Source organism: Carettochelys insculpta, chromosome 1 (assembly GCF_033958435.1).
Source record: "Carettochelys insculpta isolate YL-2023 chromosome 1, ASM3395843v1, whole genome shotgun sequence".
NCBI classification, from domain to species: Eukaryota; Metazoa; Chordata; order Testudines; family Carettochelyidae; genus Carettochelys; species Carettochelys insculpta.
This window is the reverse complement of record NC_134137.1, coordinates 13,096,078-13,120,006: the sequence shown is the minus strand read 5'-3', so window position 1 is coordinate 13,120,006 and position 23,929 is coordinate 13,096,078. Positions and strand designations below refer to the sequence as shown.

At 51.6% G+C, this 23,929-nt stretch overlaps 1 protein-coding gene across 1 annotated transcript in view; it reads right to left on the bottom strand.

The window, feature by feature from the left end:
- The window catches only part of ARRB1 (arrestin beta 1), a 192,095-nt gene extending 173,312 nt beyond the window's left edge, over positions 1 to 18,783 (bottom strand). The window contains exon 1 of the mRNA XM_074975915.1: positions 18,252 to 18,783. Coding sequence (XP_074832016.1) covers positions 18,252 to 18,271 — 20 coding nt within the window. The 5' untranslated portion in view covers positions 18,272 to 18,783. The remainder of the gene's footprint in view (positions 1 to 18,251) is intronic.
- Between the last annotated feature and the right edge of the window lie 5,146 nt (positions 18,784 to 23,929).

Genomic DNA, 23,929 nt, shown 5'->3' with positions numbered 1-23,929 from the left:
CTATTTTCCTCACTAGGATTTGACTTCCACTTTTTAAAAGCTGCCCTTTTCTCTCTCACTGCCTTTTTAACATGGCTGTTTAGCCATGGTGGTTCTTTGTTAGGTCTCTTACTGTGTTTTTTTATTTGGGGTATACATTTAAGTTGGGCCTCTAGTATGGTGTCTTTAAACAGTTTCCATGCAGCTTCCAGGGTTTTAGTTTAATTACTCTACCTTTTAGATTCTGTTTAACTAGCTTCCTCATTTTAGTGTAATTCCCCTTTTTGAAATTAATGCCAGAGTGTTTGACCGCTGCGGTGTTCTTCCCAACACAGGAATATTAAAAGTTATTATATTGTGGTCACTATTTCCAAGCGGTCCAGTAACAGTTACCTCTTGGACCAGATCCTGCGTTCCAGTCAAGACTAGATCGAGAATCGACTCTCCCCTTGTGGGTTCCTGTACTAGCTGCTCCAAGAAGCAGTCATTTAAGGCATCAAGAAATTTAATCTCTGAATCCCGTCCTGAGGTGACATGCACCCAATCAATATGGGGATAATTGAAATCTCCTATTATTACTGTGTTTTTTATTTTGATAGCCTCTCTAATCTCCCTTATCATTTCAGCATCACTATCACTGTCCTGGTTAGGTGGTCGGTAATATATTCCTAATGCCATATTCATATTAGAGGAATGAATTGTTATCCATAATGATTCTATGGAACATTTTGATTCCTTTAGGATTTTTACTTCATTTGATTCTATATTATCCTTCACATATAGTACCACTCCGCCACCCGCACGACCTGTTCTGTCTTTCTGATATAATTTATATCCCGGTATGATAGTGTCCCACTGATTGTCCTCATTCCACCATGTTTCTGAGATGCCTATTATGTCAACTTCCTCCTTTGATATGTAAGCGATGTCAAAGGAAGAGTTTTTCCTGTCAATTTCCCACTGTAGGCATGGCAGGAAAAACCAACTTAGAATATGTCAACTACAGCCGAGCAGTCACAGATCCAGACTAACACGGCTACCCCTCCGATACTTGACAGCTGGAGTTGCATATCTTAAATTGATTTTTCTTCATGATGTAGACCTGGCTTCAACGGGCTGCAGATTGCAGCCCCACAGACACCCTGCCTGCCCTCTCCCACGCAGGCCTCTTCCTACTGGCACCCTCCTTCCTAGAGGTTGAGCAGCTGCAAACTCCTGATCTGCAACATTCCAGCTCTGGGAGGGACGGTGAGGAGCAGGAACAGAGTGTGAATCAGGGGGATTCGTGGCACTCCTACCGTGCTGGGAGGAAGTGCGGGGCTCCGGAACCCCAGGGTGCAAGAGGTACATGACAGGTGGGGACAGACAGGGCTGAACGGGGAGTCCCAGTGAGCTGCATGCAGCCCCATGGGTCAGAGGTTGTCCACCACTGGTTTAAAACTAAATATAGACTGCGTCGCTCCAACCGGTATTTAAAAAATATTAAATTAAATTAAAATTAAATTAAAAAATGCCATCCCTGCCCCGAGGGGTGTAGAGCAAAGGTTCTCAACCACTGGTACATGTACCCCTGGGGGTACACCGAGCTCTTCCAGAGGTACATTAACTCAGTGTTTCTCAACCTTTTTTATGAATTAAAAAAAAAAGGACTTATTTTATGTCCATCTAATTTTTTTATTTATCCTTTCTGCTCAGTCATAAGTATGCTGGCCAGTTTGTTGCCTAGAGGCAGAAGTGGTTTAAACAAATGTGTTGCAATCATGGGGAAAAAATTGCACGTCTGAAAATTGTAGGTACTAGGGTACTTTTCTTTTATTTTTGAAAAGGGGGTACTTTATAAAATAAAAGGATGAGAAACACTGGTTTAGAGACTGGATGCGGCTTAGTGGCCTCTTGTGCACCCCTACTGCTGTTCCGGAGAGTGAGCTAGAGCAAGGCCTGGAGGTGGGCAGAGTTCAGACACAGAATCCAGTTGCATCCATCAATTCACAGAGACAATTGTTTAAAAAAAAATCATTTCACTGAAAGCCCTGTTGGGTGGCCAGAGACGGCCTAGTGAAAGGCAGCAGGCCTTGATCTACTGTCCCCTATCCTTGGACTTTCAGCTGCAAGATACCAACCCAGTCCTACAGCTATGGGCTTGCCAGGGACTGCCAAACAGGTGCAGATAAAGCCCCGGGAGCAATGAACATTACTGTCCCTCATGCCCGCCCCCATCAAATCATTATTAATCACCTTAATTTTATGACACCCTAGGGGCTAGCCCACCCTTCTGCAGAAATGGAGATGTGGGTAAGTGGTGTGTTATACGAACTAACACCTCCCACAGGGGTCGTCAAATCCACTCTCGTAGATCTTCAGTTTAGGCTCTGGTGCTACATTGAGCTCTCCTACTCACACTGGGGTCTATTCTGACAGGAGCTCTTTCCAGGACCAAGACCTTAAAGTGTAGGAGCCAAGGGCAGCTTGTTTCCTCTGCGTGCTTGTACACTACACAGCACAACTGGCACACCGGTGTGTAACACAGTGGTCCAGGGACCTCCACAGCATGTAAGGCCAGAGGGAACAATTATAATAGTTTACTTGGACTTCCAGTATCACACACACAAGAGATCTTCTTCCCCCCGGTCACTCCTGCATTGAGCCCTGAGCAGTTAGTTCCCCATCTCAGCCAGCTCCTGATCTCAACAGCAAAAGACAGACGCTGCCTGAGCAGAATTCAATAGCCAAGCTTCAGGCCTGCAGATTTTAGCAGCAGAGCTACAAGAATGATGCTTTCAGGGCAGCCCCAGTGTTCAAATGCTTAACTCAGGTATTTGAAAACCCAGGACTTCTCCATGGGGGAAACATGCCGGGAAAGTCCAATATGGGTTATGTGTTTGCTTCTTCAGCGTTTCCACCATCAGTCAGGTTTCCTAGCTAAGCCTATACATGGCCACACCCCTTGGAAATGACTTGTAATTTAGAGAAACATCAAGCCCAAAACACAACTTACAGCGGCCCCCAATCAAGAGAACCCTCCAGGGTCTGACTCCTTTATAATTTCCACACTTGTTCTCTGCACACAACAGGCTGCGCCCAACGTTATTTTAATCATGGACACAATATCCCTCAAGCTAAAAAGAAAAAAGTTCCAAGGGACTTCATTCCAAAACTTGGCACATTAAATGCACCCAGAAAATTAAAGGAAGAGCGACTGAGAGAGATTTGTCAGCTTAATCCAATCCTAGCCTTCCTGCAAGGCATGCAGTCAGAGAAAGAAGCAGTGTGTAGGTGGATCTGACATAATATCACTTCTCTCTGCTCTGCAATCCCTGCTGGCTGTGGCTGGGAGCCCATGCAGTCACAGCAGCCGTTTCTCTGAAAATATTTCTGTAACGCTTGCTTTTCTGTTCTGCCACTTAACAGAATTTCCAACTCTCCCCACCCCCAAGAAAGAAAGAAAGAAAGATTTCTGGGCAATCTTTATTCCAGTCATGGTACAAATGTTAATTAAGCCTCAAATCCCGCTGGGAGGTTCAATCGGGGTCAGGAAACTGAGGCACGGGTTATTTTCAAAGGACATTCAAATACTCATTGTCCTCTTTGACAGTCCCAGGCTAAGTGATTTGTCAAGATCATGCAGCGAGTCATAGGTAGAGGAAGGAATAGAGCCCAGGAACCCCGACTGTGACCCAGCGGTTTGTCCAAATGCCACACTGCACAGCGGGACAGAGGAGACATTCTGCTTTCCCCACCGGCGACTTTGCATTGGTCGTTTCTGGTTGTTCTCTTTACTCCAAGGTAAAGCCGTAAAGCAACCGAAAGTGCAGGGCTGCCCTTGGGTTTCGAAATAACAGGACAAAACTGGAACTGGGCTTCAATCAGTCAGTGTCCCCCCTCCCTCACCCTGCCAGCCCCCCTTAAAAGATCCTAAACCTTGGAACGCGTCAGAGCCCAAATCCTGATCTGAATTTCTTGGCTCTATCACTGCTCACGCTGTTTCCTGATCCACTCACCACCTACGTTTGACAAGTCCCTGCGTTTACATGCTGACTCTGTCTCAAGGCGTCTGCTGGGAGTTCTGCACTGTTGGTTCCCAGCTGTGTTTGACTCCTGATGTCTGGTTTGGTGCAAACGCTTTTCACACAAACACTAGCTATGCAGGAATAACAGTCCTCTTTACCACTGGGGGCTGGCGGTTGTTGATTAAACAAAGTGGTGGCCAGCCTATGGGGGGGCTTCTGATTAGCATCAGGCAGGGTTTCAACCTGCCTGGAACGCCAAGGGAGAAGCATGAGTTGCAGGAGAAAGAGTTTTTACAGGAAGCCGATGGAAGCTGGTCTGTGTGCACATGGCTGGAATGCTAGCTGCAGCAGTTCGGTAATTAGGTCTCTCCATAGACAGCCACCTTAGTGTTACAAACAAGGAGTTCCCAGCAAGGAAGAGTCTCAGAGGGATGTTGTATTAGTCTGTTGCTTCACAAATAACAAGCGGTCCTGTAGCACCTTTAAAAACTATCATGTTTATTAGGTCATGAGCTTTTTGGGAAAAGCCCATTTCCTGGGATGGATGGGAAGAGGAAGAGAGCAGGACGAACAGGGCTCAGACCTCTGGGAACGAAACTGGCAAAACAGAAGCGTCACAAGAAGTCACCCAGGCTCACTGAGCCCCCCTCAGGCACTCAAGGTCCTGTGCTCACACTGCTAGCCACCAAGGGGCACAGAGCAAGAAAGCTGAAATCTGTGCTGGACCACCTCTCCAAATGCTGCAGCAGAGTTTGGTGTGCAGCCCATCACAGCCTCCCAGCACTGCCCACAGGCTTGCCTGTCCCTGCCTCTGCTGCGCTACCTGTACAAGCCACACCTTCCTGCCCCCTGCCACAAACCCTCGATGCCCGCGGATTCCAGCACACCAGCTACCTGCCTTCCAAAATGCTATCAGCTCTGTGGGCTACCCACTCATTTGGGGATCCAGTCCCCTGCCTGGAACCGACTCTGGGCAACTTCCCAGGCCTCTTGCAGGTTCTCTATCTCCTTTCCTGCTCTTTTCTGGGACTGGCGCAACACCAGCTCTACTTCAGCTCTACTCCTGGAGTACTGACCTCTGCAAAGGGCTTGGGGACATAGTTTGTCTGCAGGACGGTGTCCAAAATACTAGGGGGATTTGCGATCATATCTCATCGCCTTGGCATTCCCCAGCCTCACTGCAAGGAATCACGGCCTGCTCCTGTGTAATAAATTTTGTTAGGTGCACCAAGGCAAGTGCCCGATGTGCACCACCATTAGACGTACACTCTGCCAGCTGTGGGCGCTGTGCTAATCAGTTGGGTGGCTTACAAGTGCCTGCATCCTCAGCTTTTGCTCACCAATCTGCTTTCCATATTAGGCTCACAGAAAAGCTGCTGCCTTTGCGGGGTGCTCTCTGCACAGACCCTTTGCAAAGAGCAAAACCCAGCTTGCAGGTGACAAGAGTTCCTGGGGCACTTTCTGGAGCATAAGCCACCTTTGCTGGAATATAAGCTTTTGTGGGCAAAGACCCACTTGATTGGACGCAGATAATAGTCCAGTGGCTTGAGCATTAGCCTGGTATGCTCAGGGCTGTGAGTTTAATCTTGAGCGGGTTGTTTAGGGATCTGTAGCCAAAATGAAGCAAGGGTGCTTAGTCTCCTGCTAAGAGGGCAGGGAGCTGGACTTCATGACCTCCCAAGGTCCTTTCCAGCTCTATGAGATGTGTATAAAGGGAAAGAGTTAGCAGGAAAATGGGTCAGGAAGTCAAAGCCCCTGACAGGTTGACCTTCTGAGTCAACAAGCAGCTACTGCTTTCCAGCAGCCTGCATGTGTGGTCGTATGTACAGGAAAGAGGGAGTTGGTAAATTTCATAATCTATTGCTCTGTGTGTGTGTGAGAAAGGGAGAGAGAGTCTGCAGGGGTCTGGAAAATGAGAAAGTCAGTTGTATGCTGTGATGCTGTGTCCCCATATTTTTATGAAAATGTGTTTTGACTATGAATATGCAAAACTCAGATATGCTTCATGCAAGTCAGAGCATGGGACCAATCATTCAAGAGTTTGTAATCCCCTGATACGTATGCTCTGTTTGCATGTATCTTTCTTATGTGTGAAGTTAGCAATATGAAATGTAAACCTGTTCATTAATCTAGGTCAGGTGTCAGCAACCTCCGGCACAGGTGCCAAGAGCGGCAGGTGAGCCAATTTTCACCAACTTGTGAGTTGGAAGCTCAGCCCTACCCTCCTTCCCCCACGCAGCCAGGAGCTAGCTCAAAGCCAAGCTGCCTGTGGATTAACAAAAGATGAGTTAATTCTACAACCACCAGCTAAATGGGAAAGCTCTGCATCTTCATTTATTTATTAATGAAGCTGTTGTAAATCGGGCTACTAGTGACTTTAAAAAGTATCACTGGCACTCAGACAGTACATAGAGGTCAAAAGGTCAAGTTTCTACATGCCACCTCGAAAAGGTTGCTGACTCCTCATCTAGATCTTCTAGTGAAAGCCATTAGTGGTACTTAAGGAACTTGATGGCCCAGTGATCAAGGCAATGATCTGTGAATACTGTTGTTTTTCCTGTGAACCCTGTTTGTGACTGGTCACACAAAGCCATGTGATATTGCCAGCTGGTGCTGGAATCCATCTGGGATTTTGTATTTTTCTATAGGAATGAGGGGAATGGGAAAATTCTATTTAAGGAATCAGAAGCAAGCAATGATGGTTGCTTCAGCTGCTTCACAGTCTGCTCCCCCATCACAAGAGGATACATAAAACAATCTGAACAGAAAAGAACCCTAATGGGAGAGAGGGGAGCCGCTGCCAGACCCAGGTCAGGAAAAAAAATCAGCTCTGGCCTGAGAACAACTTTATCTGAAATAAGAACCAAGGTGAGAAATTACCATTTGTAACGATTTCTCTTAGACTGTGTTTATGTAGACTAGCTCCCATCTTCGAAGGGAGCATGGTAAGTAGGGTGTTGGGAGATTACTAAGCATAGAATACTGGGACTGGAAGGGACCTTGAGAGGCCATCGAGTCCAGCCCCCTGCCCTAATGGCAGGACCAAGTACTGTCTAAACCATCCCTGATAGACATCTATCTAACCTGTTCTTAAATATCTCCAGTGATGGGGATTCCACAACCTCCCTTGGCAATTTATGCCACTGTTTGACCACCCTGACAGTTAGAAACGTTTTCCTACTGTCCAAATTAAACCTCCCTTGTGGCAGTTTAAGCCCATTGCCTCTTGTTTTATCCTCAGAGGCCAAAAAGAACAAGTTTGCTCCCTCCTCCTTATGACACCCTTTTGGATACGTGAAAACTGCTATCATGTCACTCCTCAATCTTCTCTTTTCCAAACTAAACAAGCCCAATTCTTTCAGCCTTTCTTCACAGGTCACATTCTCTAGACCTTTAATCAGTCTTGTCGCTCTTTTCTGGACCCTCTCTAATTTCTCCACATCTTTCTTGAACTGCGGTGCCCAGGACTGGACACAATACTCCAGCTGAGGCCTAACCAGCGCAGAGTAGAGCGGAAGAATGACTTCTCATGTCTTGTTCACAACACACCTGTTAGTGCATCCCAGAATCATGTTTGCTTTTTTTGCAACAGCATCACACTGCTGACTCATATTTAGCTTGTGGTCCACTGTAACCCCTAGATCCCTTTCTACTGTAGTCGTTCCTAGACAGTCTCTCCCCATTCTGTATGTGTGAAACTGATTGTTCCTTCCCAAGTGGAGCACTTTGCATTTGTCCTTATTAAACTTCATCCTGTTTACCTCAGACCATTTCTCCAATTTATCCAGATCATTTTGAATTATGACCCTACCCTCCAAAGCAGTTGCAACCCCTCCCAGCTTGGTATCATCTGCGAACATAATGAGCTTACTTTCTATGCCAATATCTAAATTGTTGATGAAGACATTGAACAGAACCAGTCCTAAAACAGACCCTGAGGAACCACACTTGTTATATTTTTCCAGCAGGATTGAGAACCATTAAGAACTACTCTCTGAGTACGGTTATCCAGCCAGTTATGCACCCACCTTATAGTAGCCTCATCTAAATTGTATTTGCCTAGGTTTTTTTATAAGAATATCATGCGAGACCATATCAAATGCTTTACTAAAGCCTAGGTATACCACATCTACCGCTTCTCCCCTATCCACAAGGCACATTATCCTATCAAAGAAAGCTATCAGATTGGTTTGACATGATTCTTTCTTTACAAATCCATGCTGGGTGTTCCCTATCATCTTATCACCTTCCAAGTGCTTGCAGATGATTTCTTTAATTACCTGCACCATTATCTTTCCTGGCACAGAAGTTAAGCTGTCTGGCCTGTAGTTTCCTGGGTTATTCTTATTCCCCTTTTTATAGATGGGCACTATATTTGCCCTTTTCCAGTCTTCTGGAATCTCTTCTGTCTCCCATGATTTTCCAAAGATGATAGATAAAGGCTCAGATACGTCCTCTATCAGCTCCTTGAGTATTCTAGGATGCATTTCATCAGGCCCTGGTGACTTGCAGGCATCTAATTTTTGGTGCATATGCAGCACTTCATTAAGCTAATTCTCCCCCGTGGCAACTTTGAAGTGGCAAAAGTCGAAGTGCCAGCTTGCATGTAGCCACAGCTAACCCACTGGTACTTCAAAGTGCCCGGGCTACATCAAAGTCCCTTTAATCTTCTTAGCCCTGGCTACACACAAGCCGGCACTTCGAAGTTTGCTGCTTTGGAGTTGCATATTCATTGCAGTGCCTCATTAGCATCTTTTGAACCCGCTTATTAACATGCCCCTTTCAAAAGGAAGGGGCTCATGTAGACCCAGCCTATGGGTGCATCTACACTTGCATTCCTCTTTCAAAAGAAGTATGCAAATGAGGTAAACCGAGAATGCAAATGAGACGTGAATTTGCATATTTGGCACCTCATTTGCATATTCCTATTTCGAAAGAGCTTTCGAAAAAAGAAAGCCAGTGTAGACACTGCTCATTCGAAAGTAAACCCCACCTTCGAAAGAATCCTTCTTCCCATTAAATAAAGAGAAGGATTCTTTCGATGATGAGTTTACTTTCAAACGAGCAGCGTCTACACTGGCCTTCTTCTTTTGAAAGAAGCTCTTTCAAAATAAGAATATGCAAATGATATGCCAAATACGCCAATTTAAACCTCATTTGCATTCTCAATCTACCTTATTCGCAAACCTCTTTCGAAAGAGGAATGCAAGTGTACATGCACCCATAGGCTGGGTCTACACAAGCCCCTTCCTTTCGAAAGGGGCATGTTAATGAGCGAGTTCGAAAGATGCTAATGAGGCACTGCAATGAATATGCAGCACCTCATTAGCATAATGGTGGCCGTGGCAGTTCGAAAGTGCGGCCTTTCCAATCGCACGCTGCCCATGGAGATGGGACCTGCCAAAAGGAACCTCCCAGTTTTCGAAAACCCTTCTTCCTATCTGGTGTTAGGAAGAAGGGCTTTCGAAAACTGGGGGGGGGGTCCTTTCGGAAGGTCCCGTCTACACGGGTGGCATGCGATTCAAAAGACCGCACTTTCGAACCGCCACAGCCACCATTATGCTAACGAGGCACTGCATATTCATTGCAGCGTCTCATTAGCATATTTCAAACCCACTCATTAACATTCCCCTTTCAAAAGGAAGGGGCGCATGTAGACTCAGGGGTAGTGTATTAGGCTTAGCTGGTGTGTTTTGTTTTATTTTAGCTAGTAATTTACTTTGATCTGTCTGTTATCACTTGCACTTAAATCCTACTTTTTATACTTAATAAAAACACTTGTTTGTTACAAAAACCAACTTAAATAATTGTTACCGCGGGTGTGGGCAAAGCTGTACATAACTCTCATTGACAAAGGGGGGTGAACTTAATGACTTTCTCTATATAAAACTTTTATAACATGGTAAGATGGATTTATCTGGGGTTCTCATCCCACAGGGCTGTGCAGCAGGGGTCTGTGTCAAGCCCCAGAGCTTGGCTATTCCCAGTGTGTGTTACTCTGCAGAGGGGCTGTAACCCCAACAATGCGCCTTTGCTGAGAGAGATCAGAGCTTCTGGCTCAGCAGGACAGGGTGGTGGGGTGCCCCAGAGGACAGGTAGGTGGGCTCAGTGGTGTGATCAGTTGAACAAGTGACAATCTCAAAGCGATGTCTATGACCCAACCCATCACATAGGCTGTCTGCTCCCAGGCAGAGGGCTCAGACATGTAAAGATGCTGTGTGCAGAAAACAAAAGGCCTCGTAGCTCCACGGGGATGGGCGCCCCAGCTCTGTATCAGAGCCATTCTGATTTTGCTTTACTCTCCATTGGGATGATCTCGAGAGACCTGTTGCACGGTCTGGCTCACCTGCTCCTGGCACACAGCTGCTCTGCACAGGTGCAGAGACGTAGGCTGGCATTCCCAGAGGAACCTCCCGGTTGCAAATTAAGGGGAGTGAAAACGCCAGTGCAGGATTTTACGTAGGTTATGGACCAGCCACCCTGCTTGTCACCTGCCTGGAGTCAGCCCTGGGACACGTGGCTGCCAGCTGTGATCCCAGCAGGTCTGAACCGCAGGTGCAACCAGAAGGAAAGTGGAACTGGTGCGCTGCCCCTGAGCAGGCAGGCTGGGATCAGAGATGCTGCCCTTGTGGGGAGGGCGTTTCTCGCCCCAGACGAGCTGGGAATTGCATTTGAAGAGAACGGTGTAATTAAAGAGTTGTTGTCCAGCCTGGCCATAGTGCCAGCTGGCATCTCAGAGACCCAGCTGAAAATCAGACGAGTTCCACCTGCCTCAGTGGAGGCACTGACAGGGCCCCATCATGAACCGTGTCCCCATCTTAACAGGCTTTTCTCCACTGCCCCCCAACAGGGAGGGCAGTGATCTCACCCCTATTGCACAGGCAGCCCGAGTGCTGCTGGACATAGGTCTCAAGGTGCCTGCACATCGACTTCCAAGGAGATTTCCACAAGCCCCTCAGTCCCATGGGCCCTCAGCAACTCACCCAAGGAATCTGTAACATTCAAACCCTGGTCTGCCAAGTCCCTAGCCTCTGGGCCGCCCTTCCACAATGGAAGCCTCTGGGAAGCCAGGCTCTGGCTCGCTAGTGTATACACTGCTAGGGCAGTGGGTAACCCTCACCCGCTTGTCCTTCACCTGGCGTGTGGAGCTTGCTAGAGCTTTTCTGCGAGGCAGATGCCTTCAGGGCAGGAGAGGCCCAGGTGGTGGGAGGTGTGGGAGTCTTGGTGCTTGAGGCACCTGGCTTCCATATGCAGACCTTGAGCTCTGCGGGCTCCTCCTGCTTCTTTCCTGAGAGCACGGGGCAATTGCGTCCTCTAGAAGGGGGCCTCCTGCCCAGAGAACCATCTGAAAGGACTGCGAAGGGATGAACATGATGCATGCTAGGAAAATCTAGCTGCTTTCTCTGTTACCCCCGATGCCTCAGGCTGGACAGAGCTGCTCTAGGAATGGCTGGGGCATTTCTTCCTCTAGGGTTCTAGGCAGGACTGGAACCAGTCCCTGTGGGAGGAGAGTCCAACTCCCTCCTCCCCCCGCTCCCCATAGTGCATAAGAACATAAGAATGGCTATACTGGGTCAGACTAATGGTCCATCGTATCCTGTCTTCTGAGAGTGCCCAACGCCAGGCACTTCACAGATGCTCATCGAGTGATCCAACCCGTCTTCATAGAATCATAGAACGCTAGGACTGGAAGGGATCTCGAGAGGCCATTGAGTCCAGCCCCCTGCCCCAATGGCAGGACCAAGTACTGTCTAAACCATCCCTGACAGACATCTATCTAACCTGTTCTTAAATATCTCCAGCGATGGAGATTCCACAACCTCCCTTGGCAATTTATTCCACTGTTTGACCACCCTGACAGTTAGGAACTTTTTCCTAATGTCCAACCTAAACCTCCCTTGTGGCAGTTGAAGCCTGTTGCCTCTTGTTCTATCCTCAGAGGCCAAAAAGAACAAGTTTGCTCCCTCCTCTTTATGACACCCTTTTAGATACCTGAAAACCACTATCATGTCACCCCTCAATCTTCTCTTTTCCAAACTAAACAAGCCCAATTCTTTCAGCCTTTCTTCACAGGTCACATTCTCTAGACCTTTAATCATTCTTGTCGCTCTTTTCTGGACCCTCTCTAATTTCTCCACATCTTTCTTGAACTGCGGTGCCCAGAACTGGACACAATACTCCAGCTGAGGCCTAACCAGTGCAGAGTAGAGCGGGAGAATGACTTCTCATGTCTTGTTCACAACACACCTGTTAGTGCATCCCAGAATCATGTTTGCTTTTTTTGCAACAGCATCACACTGCTGACTCATATTTAGCTTGTGGTCCACTATAATCCCTAGATCCCTTTCTGCTGTAGTCGTTCCTAGACAGTCTCTCCCCATTCTGTATGTGTGAAACTGATTGTTCCTTCCCAAGTGGGGCATTTTGCCCTTGTCTGGTCCCAGCTTCTGGCAGTGAGATTTCAGGACATTCAGAACATGAGGTGTATCCGGGCCCATCTTGACTAACAGCCGTAGGTGAACATACCCTTCGCGAGCGTATTGAATTCTTTTTTGGGCCCCATTATAGTTTTGATGTTACAACCTCCCCTGGTGAGGAGTTCCACAGGTTGTGTGAATAAATGTTTCTTTTGTTTTAAACTTGCCACCTATTAATGTCCTTGGGTGACCCCTGGTTCTTGTGTTAGGCGATGTAATAAATAACACTTCCCTGTTCTCTTTCTCCACGCCAGTTGTGGTTTTACAGACCTCTCTCATCTCTCCTCTTGGTCACATCTTTTCCATGCTGAACAGCCCCCGTCTTTCCAGTCCTGCTCGCTCGCCCCAGGCAGGAGCTGTTCCTACACCTCGCCCTTCTCTGCACCTTTTCCCATTCCTATCCCTCTTATCTGAGACAGGCGGTCAGGTCTGCAGACAGGATTCGAGGTGTGGGCGATGCCCGGGAGGGAGGGAGGTTCTGTGTGGACGATACACAGCATCCCCCCTCCCCCGCCCCACACATATGCTGACAAGCTGGGTCCAGAGCACCTCCCCACAAGCACACACACATATTGACACACTGGTTCCAGAACCACACGCTGAGTCCAGAGGCCACTCTATCACGCTGATATGCTGGGTATAGACACACACACACACACACACACACACACACACACACACACACACATTGGGTACAGAGACAAATGTATACACACACTGTCATGCTGGGTACAGAGCCCCTCCTGCCCCCCCATGCACTGACAGTCTGGGGACTCCTCGCCGTGCCTCCCCCCCAGGGTGGCACACTGGGTATGATGCCTCCTCTGTGCACCACGCGCGCGCACACACACACACACACACACGCAGTATGGAGCGTCTCCCCCCTGCCCTGCCATACCAGATACAGAGCCTCCACAGACACACCGGGTATTGTGCCCCTCCCCATATGCACACACACACTGCGTACAACACAGCCCCCTGACACACTGGGTAAGGCACCCCCCACATACACACGCACTGACACACAGACACACAGGGCGTGGCAAGCCCTCTCCTCCCCCCTCCCCCCCACACACAGACACACAGACACCCAGGGCATGGCAAGCCCTCCCCACACACACACACACACACACACACACACACACACACACACACACACACACAGGGTACTATGGCATCACGCAGACACACTGACACACTGGGCACAGCACCTTCCTCCCACATGCCCACAAACACACACAGACACACAGGCTATAGTGTGTCCCTCCTCTCCCCACACACAGACACACTGCGTACAGCACTTTCCTCGCTGAGCACATGTATACACACACACACACACACACACACACACACACACACACACACACAGAGGAGAGAAAAAGCCCACCCACATACACACTAGCTCTGCCCCATATACACACCCTTGGTACTGTCCCCCGCGCCCCCCACACACACTGGAGTTTTTTAGCAGCCCTCACTTGCGAACGCCTCCTCCCGGAGTAACTCAGCGTGGCTGGGAAAAAATCAGCCCCTGTTGGCACTGCCCCGGGGAACGTGAGCCCCCCCAAGGCAGCCTTCCTGCACTCCAGCTCCCACAGTAACCAGTCAGGGGCTCTCTGCCCCCCGCCAGAGAAGTTACCTCCAGCCTCCTGCCGGAACTGCAGCCACTCTGTGTAGCCAAAGGGCAGCCCTTCACCAACGGGATCCAGTTGGGCCAGCAGCTGGCCATGCTGCCTGCACTGCTCATGTATGTAAGCGAATGCCACCGCCCCCCACTGAATGGAATGGGAACTGCTTGAGTGGATGTCACTCCCCCTGTACTGCAAATGGTCACTGGAGAGTCGCCTTGAGTTTAAGCACTAGGGGGGAAGAAGATCCAAGTTCTGGTCCTGTTGTACCATAGAGATCAGATCAGCCACAAAGAGGACCATAGTGACAGCTGCAACAATACAGCTGGGTTTGCTAATAGCCGGGCTCCTTGGCTGAGTTCCTGAGGTGTTTGCACCCTACCACCCACCCCTGCTTGCGTGTGCTTGTGGAAAGGGTTACAAGACACACCCCATCCTGAATGGCCTTGCATAGCCAGGAATCAGCTCCATCAGGGCTTCCTCGGCAGGCTGGAGGGGGGAGTAATATGGTCTCTTAAGTATCTCAGACATAAATGATTCAGTCCACAGAGCCGTGCTGCAGGGAGAGAAGTAGGTTGCACCAGGCCTGCTGGCAGCAGTGTGGTTCTCATCGGCACAATGACTCCTGTGACTCGGTTTCCCCAGATATGATAGCACTTTCCTTATGGGTCCAGGGGAACAGGTGGGCAGTGGAACTAGTCCCAGCTTGAGCTCCTGGAAGAGCAAACCTCCTGAGGCAGAGACAAGCCAGATGAGCACCACTGCCCCAGGAACATCAAGCAAGAGACCAGCCCTGAAGTACCTGGGGCTTAAATTATTAATCACACACATGCTGCAGGCAGGGAGTCCCTGTGAAAGGGAGACCTGTCAACAGAGAAATCCTGCTCAGCCCCTTAGCTCAGTGACTACAGGTCTAGTAATCCTTTCCCCCCCAGATGCCTTTGATAGCTGGGGCGAGGCGGGAGGTGGGAGGCCAGAGCTGGAGGAGTGGTGTGTGGGTACACACAGGCAGCAGAAAGTGACAGGAAGTGGCACAGTAGGGCTGGTCCAGTGTTAGCAAAGGTTTTAAGAACAACAAAACTATTTAATCGCACCCAAAGTCCCCGACTCATGGGAAACACAAAGAATTTGTCAGAGCTCACATACTTCTCTCTGCCGACCAGTTCTTCCCATTCCTGAAAACAGACACCGCTATGCACAGTATGTTTGTGCATCCATGCCTGTACTAACGCCCTCTGCTGGATGGACTCAGAACTACTCCAGTGTGTAGCTTAGGCCCTATACTGCTAACAGTGAAAGGAGAGTTTCCTGTCTCCTGTACACACCTTTTTATTTCAGACACAAAGGGGAGAAATTTCAAAAGCGCTTCCATTGGGGCCTTGAAAATCTCTCTCAGGTTGAACTTTGGGATCCAGTTGGAGAGTTTCCTGGTACATCAGCTAACTCCTCCTCGCAGTCACTGGAGTCATGCCAACAGAATGACACTGAGGGCCTGGCCCAAAGCCCTCTAGTGTTTATAAAAGCACCTCACACGATGGAGCTCTGGCCCACAATGGTGCCACCTATATGCTACCACAATACATAAATAAGAGTATGACACGTGGTACTTCTTAGCAAGGAAATGCTAAGGCAGGTTGGGGGTTAGAAATTGGGAAAATAAGTATGAGGAACATTGAGCAACAAAATCCAAAAAATAAATCAATTACAAACCCCGAGCACGTGGCTATGCAAGATGCCACCCAGTGAATCTCGCTCACATAGTGGCTGATGATAGCAGGGCCAGATTTTTCAGGGTATTCAGGTACCCTCAGACCTTGAAATTCCAGCACAGGATCTCTTCTCCTATCTTTGGGCCACTCACTAGCAGGGAGAGTCATTGTGTATTACTCCTGCATATTCAGAGCTCTCTGGTGTCCCTCTCTCCCTGTTGAGTCTGTACTAACCAGTGCTCCTGCCTGGCTTTAAGGGCTGCCCTGGTTCTCCACATGACCTCTTTCACAAGACCTGGTCGTCAACTTCTTCTCCCATGCTGTTGGGCGACGTTGCTGTGAGCTGCTCACCATCTGCCACATTCCACCCCAGAAGTGGCCGCATTTCACTGATGACTAAAAGAACGGGTTCCTTTTTGCTATGGGTGGATCAAATTTTATGCCTATAGAGCAATCATCTGCCGAGGGAAGGAGTGCCCAGTCTTTTTGGCTACCCTCTCGCTTAGGCACTGTGAGATGAGGACTCCTCTGTACACACACTTAGTAAGAGGCAGTCCTTATTACAGAGCTTGCAGTGTATATAGCCAAGGGGTGGGCGGGGAAAAGGCAGGATTCTTAGCTGCATATGGGGAAACTGAGGCACAGAGCGGTTGGTACCCTAGGTCACATAGGAGTCTGTGGTAAAGCCATACATTGAACTAAAAGCTCCTAACTCCTAGACTAGCCTCCTAGCCATGAGACCATCCTTGCTTGAGGAGGAGGAGGAGTGGGATGGGGAAGGCCAGCGCTGGGAGGGGATTTTGCACCCATACCCTGGTTTACACCTACGAGCATCAGGCAGGAGGATGAAGCAGAGAGCAGTTCGATTTACCCAGGGCTGGCGGCTGTCACTGGAAGATTCTCTGCAGCACCAACTCCACACGCCTATTACAGGCCCACAGGTCCACTCACCTCCTGCACCATTTCCTCACTCCCGGCAGTCGGCACCTTTTGTCTCCTTCCCCACCCACAAACTTCAGGGCTGGAGAAGCTCTGGGCTCCCCATGGACCGCGGCATGGCCAGCCAAGCCCTCAGCCCCCAACTGCGAGCCAGGCCTCTCACACACTAACCAAAGTTCTGACTCGCTGGGCAGTGGGTCACACCACTGCCGTGCCTCAGTTTCCCTGTTTGTGAAGGATTAGTACTCGCCTGGGCCAGGTGGGAGGGAGATTGTCAGACCAGCTAATGCTGCACCAGCTATTGTATGAGCCCTGTGGCTCACCCCACCATTGCCGAATGGGGACTGAACAGGGCGTGGGGTGTGACTATTAATCCCTCGCCCCAAAGGGACCCCACTAGAGGGCAGCTCCCCCACCCTGTGCCATGTGGTCACCCAGTCTTTACCCCCAGACCACTGCAAGAAGCAGTGTTCCCTGTAAGCTGAGCGCTGGGGCAGCGGCCCAAGGGAGATTCAGGTGCTGCCCAGCTGATGAGCAGAGCGCCCCCAGCCAGCAGTGTGTGCTTTTATTGGTGGTGCGCATCTGCACAGGCTGCGGTGCGCAGAACAAAATTTATTCTGCACATGAATGGAAAAAGTTAGAGGGCTCACTGGCGGAGCAGTGTTGTGTTCATCCCCCAGGGAGCAGACCCCACTGAACCCAACCCCGGCCTCGAGCCAGCCAGCCCTGGCTCCGCTTCTCTTTGTGCCCTGGAGAAGCCAGGTGAGAACGCGACGGTGATTTGTTGGGAACGGGGTCAGGGCACCGCTTTCCGCAGAGCCAGCCAGCAGCTGTGCAATCCCTGACCCAACGGGGCAGCCAGCCCCGCTCCCCTGGGCTCAGCTCCCAACGGAAACCCCCCCTCCCCCCACACGCACAAGGTGTCCTCAGCAGCCCACACTGCCCTGGATCAGCTCCAGGCAAAGCCACAGCTGGAGAGCAAAAATGCCACTCACCCCCAGCCATGGGACCACCCTGCCCCGGCCCCAGCCTGTCCCCAACCCCCGCAAGCAGCCGGGGTGTGGGATCTGCGCCTTGCCAAACCACCGCCTCTCCATCCCTCGCTTCCCCGGGGGGTCAGGCCAGGGTGCAAACCCCCATGCATGGGAAAAGTCCAGGTTCTCAGGTCTAGGCACCCCGGCTAGCGGCAGCTGCTCAGTGCAAGCAAGAGCCTGGGCTGACGTGTGATTCATGGGGCTATGAATGTTCAAATGCCTCCTCTGCGAGCTGCCTGCTTGGAGGCTGCATCCCCTCGCCGGTGCCATTCAATACCACGCACCGCTGGGCCGCTCTGCACACAAAACCAACCCCTCCCGCTTCTCCCCACCCTCCAGAAAAATAAATCTGCCAGTGGCTGGAACAGCCCCGGGAGCAGCCAGTATTTCTGTGGCGGTCCCGCAAACATCCAGATCGTGCACGAGTAAGAAGCAGCATAACCCGCGTGGAAATCCACAGATATAGATATTAACCCACCTGGTTCCTTTGTCTCCCATGGCCTGGGCCAACCTTCCCGCCACTTGCCGGGGAAGGATCAGAGAGGGGTGGAAAATTACTGGCGCTTAATTCGGAGCCAGAGGAAAGGCGCTGCTGCTCGCTCGCCCGCACAAACACGCAGAGCCCCGCTGCAGACGGCGGAGGGGCTGTCGCCTGGCTCCGCGGCTCCGAACAAGGCGGCTGCTGGGCGCGTGGCCGGCCGGCTCTGGAGTGCCTTTGTTTCTGGAGATCACGGAAGGGAAGAGCCCCGGCTGTTGTGCACGGATGTGAAGCCAGCCATGAGCTGGAGGGCACAGGCCGAAATCCCAGGCAGAGGGGCGCACCCACCCACACAAACACAGGAGCCCTTAGAGGCTGGTCTCCCACAGACACGGCTGCTCCATCTCGCCCCCTGCCTGCTCCCCGCCTTGCCGCTAAGGAGAGAGATCCACCCTCGCCGGCCTCCGAGCAGCACTGCCTCCCAGCCCAGGCGTGCACAGCTCGGGACTGAGTCGTGCACAGCTGCAGCACCCCGTGTACTGACAGGCTCAGGAAATCCTCCTCCTCCTCTGGGCTCTGGCTGCCCGGAGCTGCGCCAGAGCGGAGGGCTGGCTCTGCTGGCGGCCTGTGACCTCGGGAGCGTGTGCGCGGCTGCAGCTTGCTAGGCAGGGGAGTTTGTGGTTCCTGGAAATGCGCTGTGACCTCTCTCTTTCTGGGGCCAAACAGCTGGATTTGGGCCGCCTTGGGGCAGGGCGCGAGGGCTCTCACCCCAGCGCTGCCTACGGAATCAGCCTCTTGCTAGCCCCCACCTCCCCTCCCTGTACCCAGACCGGAATGGATTCGCTCCCCCACAGCTGAAATGCAGCCACCTCTGGAGCAGAACACGGCCTCCGCAGAACAGGGCCTCCCAGTGGGTGGCTGCAGCCCTGTGCCTGGAATTTCGGCCTGTGCCCTCCAGCTCATGGCGGGTTTCACATCCCTGCACAACAGCGGGGGCTGTTCCCTTCTGTCATCGCCAGGACAGTAGAGGCCCTGGAAGCAGCACTGGGTTCTAATTTGGCTGCAGCCCAGAGCTCCCCTCCTGGCCAGGGCAAACATCCGAGCCTCCCCTCTGCCACTGGGGAATGCACACCAGCACAGACCGTACGGCCTCTCCCTCTTGAGAGAACAGCCTACCACTGCTGCCGGCTGAGGGAGTTACTCCTTTAACTCAGGCAGCAGAGGTCGGTGAAGTGGCGTTTAAGGGCATTGTTTCAAACCCTCCTGCTGAGCCCTGGCATTTGCACAGGTGAGCAGAGATGCTACAGGTACAACCCCTCTGTCATAGAGTCCCCAGGCCCTGCACCCCATCCGCAGGCAGATGTCACTCATCCAGCAGGGAGAACAGAAGGTTATCAGGCAACAGGGACACAGCGTAGAACAGACTTGTCAGCACAGAAACCAGAAGCCATCAGTACAATCCACCTTGGAGAGAGGGGCCCAGAGGGGGTCCCCAAGCCAGGCCCTGGTCCTCCTCCCTCCCTCTCCAGCCAGACCAGACTGCCCCACTCAACAGCCCAGTTCCAATTCACACCAGCCAGGCCCCTCCTCCCTCCTGTGTCGATTTTGCCAGGGAAGAAAGGTGTCACCTGGTTGCCTAGGTTACAAAGAACCATGGAGGGCCATTGAGTACCTATGACAAGTCATCCCACTGAAACTCCCCACACCACTATGCACCGATGCTGTGCCTGGGGAAACTGAGAAACCCACCTTGGGCTACTCCAGGACAGTAGGAAACACATGAAACCTAGCCAGCAGATGAAATCCTCACACCCCTCCACTTCGTCACACACCCAGAGCTGCCCCTGCACTGGCCTGACATGGCCACACTTTGGTCACTTATTAGGCTCAGCTGATTTCATGGGCTGGTTGGGGGCGGCGGAGCAGGCACTGGTGGGGATGGATGGAGCTGCAAGAGGCTGATGCGGGATGGCTGACATCTGAACAGAATAAAGGCAGTGGAGGGGGCTTGGAGCACACCAGGCCACCCAGTCCAACCTGCTGCATATCGCTGGCCACGAGCAACCCAGCAACCTAAATCAGGCGAACGTTTGACAGCCCACAGGAGGCTGGGCAGTGCCATGGGCAGAACACAGAAGGTGCCAAGGTGCACCAATGCCCAAGCACGCTGCCGTGGTGGGGAAATGACTGAGGTACAGTTGGGTGGTCTACTGACTGAGCTGCACCCACGCTGAAGAGACACAGAAGCAGGGCTATCTGTCTGTGACTACCCCCTCCCACCCCCCGAAAGGCCAGTGCCTATGTGTGCTAGGGGAAAATCCCTTCCAGACCCCACACAGAGTGGGCAACTAAACTCTGAGCACATCAGCAAGAATCAGCCAAGCAAGCACCAGAGAGAGAGAGTCTGCACCGTTCCCCCATGTGCCCCGGCCAGGCCAGCTTCAAGCCCTGTGGCTGTCTCAAGAGATGCAGAAACGAGCTCCCTGAATCCATCACCTGTTGTTACAGTAGCACCTGGATCCCACTCTGGGCTCATAAAAATATATCATGAGAGAGTGTCCTTTTCCACAGAGACCTGACAACCCAAATGGGCAGCAGGCAGAGGAAAGGAAATCTCCCCTATGTGCAGCAGGCAATCCCAGGAGCAGAGAGATGCAGTGACTTGACCAAGGTCACACAGGGAGGCTGTGGCAGAGGATGGGAGCCATAGCTCCTGGGTTGCACCATATGATGTGAAGAGTCAAAGGGCTGGGGACATGAGGAAGAAGCCTGGAGGGAAACGGACCGCCATTTGTTTCAGGGCACACAGCTCTTAGAAAACTTCTCCAGTATGAAGACGGAAGTGCCAGCTGGAGTGTAGGGCACAGGGGACGTTGCCGTAGAGATTTTCTCTGTTACGTGATTGTGTGTGTTTGAAAATCTCATTGCCGGTGCAGTTCGTCCTCTCTTGAGTCTCTCTCACGATGTTACTGACGTTCTCGATCTCACTTTTCATTCACGAAAAAGACCGCAGTGGCCCATTACCAGGCGTGCATATGATTCCTGCTAACCCAGCGCGAGGCACTGCTCTCCAGCGAATAGAGGGCTGTTTGTGTAAGTAAGTGGTTAGCTGAAGTCAGACAGTTTGTGGGGGGGCGGGGCGGTGCTTGATCTTTCCCACAGCCAGGAGATAACAGAGGCAATTTCCATTTCTGAGGCAGATGATGAAGCCATTCAGATATCTTGAGCCTGACTCTCCTCTATGCCATGCAGTATTACCCATTGGGATTCTCTCCCCACATATGGTTTTTATTTTCTGCCCCAAGACATTTTAGGCTGAAAACCCCCAAATAGTTCAGTTTCCCTGGTGAAAACTACCTTTCCCATGATGCACCTGTCTCCCTTCTTGCAGAGGGATGGCACTGCATCATGGGAGTCCCTGGTCCTGATGCATGATGGGAGATATAGCCCCACTGACCCAGCTCCCATGAAAGACAATTTTCAGCCAGGCCCAGTTAAAATGATGCAACACTGGGGGGCGGGCTCTGTCATTTACTCTTGGTTTGTGCAGTGCCTAGCACCAACTGGCCCTTGACCTGGTTGAGGCCTATAAGAGTATGTCTACAGTACGGAGTTATCCTAGAATAGTTTATTCCAGAATTATTCTTCTAAAATTAGCTATTCTGGAATAACACGTCCACACTACAGGGAAGCCTCAAAATAAGCAAAACTTATTCTGAAATAGTGCGTCCACACAATAGAGCTTATTTCGGAGCAGAGCCTCACCCAGCCACACATGAAGGAGTTATCCTGTAACCCTTTACAGTAATATCAATATTTTTTTCAGTAATCTCTTCTTACTGCTCCTGACTGTTTCCTTTCTCTCCATTTCACGCTGTTTGGCTGGTGATGTCGGTCTGGTCCATTTCGTACCAATACACATTCCGCACAACACAGGTGGAGCTCTGGCTCAGTGCGTAAGAGAGAAGAATTCAGGTCTTTGTCCTTAGGCCTGGAGACCTTCAACAACCAGAACCCTTTGACGTGAAAGCTGCTAACGGCTCAGCGAGCCAGTCTACATCACCGCCATATCCCTGGGAATTGCTTGGCACCTCCACTCATCAAGTCTGGTGCTAACGTTAGATTTAGCGCCGGGACGACGTGCGTACTGGCCAGATTAACAAAGCCTTTGCCCACCACTGTGCTCCCTAATTTAGCGCTTTCCAGGCCTAGGTCTCAAAAGTATCACTGCTGCCCACCTGCCATTGGACCTGCCTGAAGTCGTTTGCAGACCACAGACTAGAAGCAGGACCTCAGTTTCTCCCTTCCTTGGGACTTTCTCCACTCAGCCCCAACGCCCCCAGGGTTGGGTGCACACGGCAGCAGACTAAGCCAACCACAAAGCCCTGTGTGTTGACAGACGCACTGGAAGCCATCTCTCTTCAGGCAAGGATGTGGTAGGAGCTGGCAGGCCTAGTGGACAGGCTGCAGCTCAGCAGTCCCCAAAAATCCTAGGGGGCCGTGTCAGGCAATCTGAGTGGCTGGGGCCCATGTTACAGTCCGTCCTCCTCCAGGTTCTCCTGGTCAGACAAAGGCTGGAAAGAAAGGTTGATTGATCTGGGCCCCCCTGTCTCCAATAGGTCCCAGCCCAAGTAGAGTCTCAGTCCACAGACCAGCCTCCTCTCGGCCACGTCCTTCCTCTCCTCTTCTCCCCTCACCTTGCGGCATGGTCACAGCCCCACCGAGGGTTCATCAGGCAGTCTCAGCCACTCAGATGATCGGGACTTCCCAGCCCCGGCCCCAGTGTCCAGCGATGCCCCTTTGTCAGGGGAATGGGAGAGGCAGAGGAGAAGGGTGATTGGTGAAGGGGTAGGTGGGGGCGGGTCATGGGCCACCTATCCAGTGTTCCCTGTCAGGGGCTGCCCCATTGATCAGCAGAGCGCCCACAGCCGGCAGCGTGGGCATCTACTGGTGGTGCCCCTCAGCACGTGCCATGGCGCACAGAACAACTTTTATTCTGCACCTGGATGGAATAAATTTGAGGGAACCCTGCACGAGACACCCCCTCAGCCCACGAAAGGGCCAGGACAACCCCCCTCCCATGCCCCTGCTCCACCTCTGCCCCCAACCGAGGTGGCCCAAGGCATTAGCAGGCCTGGAGGAAACACTGGCGCGGGGGTCCAGCCCCCAGCACTGGCCGGCAGTGGTGGGAGAAATGGAGTGACACGGCCCAGCTCGTCCTGACCTCCCAGCTGCATCGCTCCACTTCCCGCTGGTGACCGCGGAGCCAGTCCTGCCCCTTCCCTGCGTGTCGTGGACAGAGAAGCAGAGCAAGCTGGGGCTGCCTTGCTCTGCTTTTCCCCCCATACCCCCAGCTGCTGGCCGGCCCCTTGCCCCCCTGCACAGGCTTTGGGGGCACATGACCTCTCGTGTCCCACCCCACTAGTTGCCCCTGGAAAAGGAGTCACGCCCCTGGACACCGGGTGGGGCCCTACCCAAAACCCAGGGCCCCCTTGGATTCCTCCGTCCCAGAATATATTGACCAGCTTCCTACCCCCAGACAGCCTCTCCTTTCCTCTCCCCCAGCCCGTCCCCTCCCCTCCCCAGCAAGCCCTGCACCTGAGCGTGCTCTGCAGCTGCGGAGGCCCAGGCTTGCTCCACCCTCAGCAGCTTGGGGTGTGAAATCCCAGCCTGAGAAA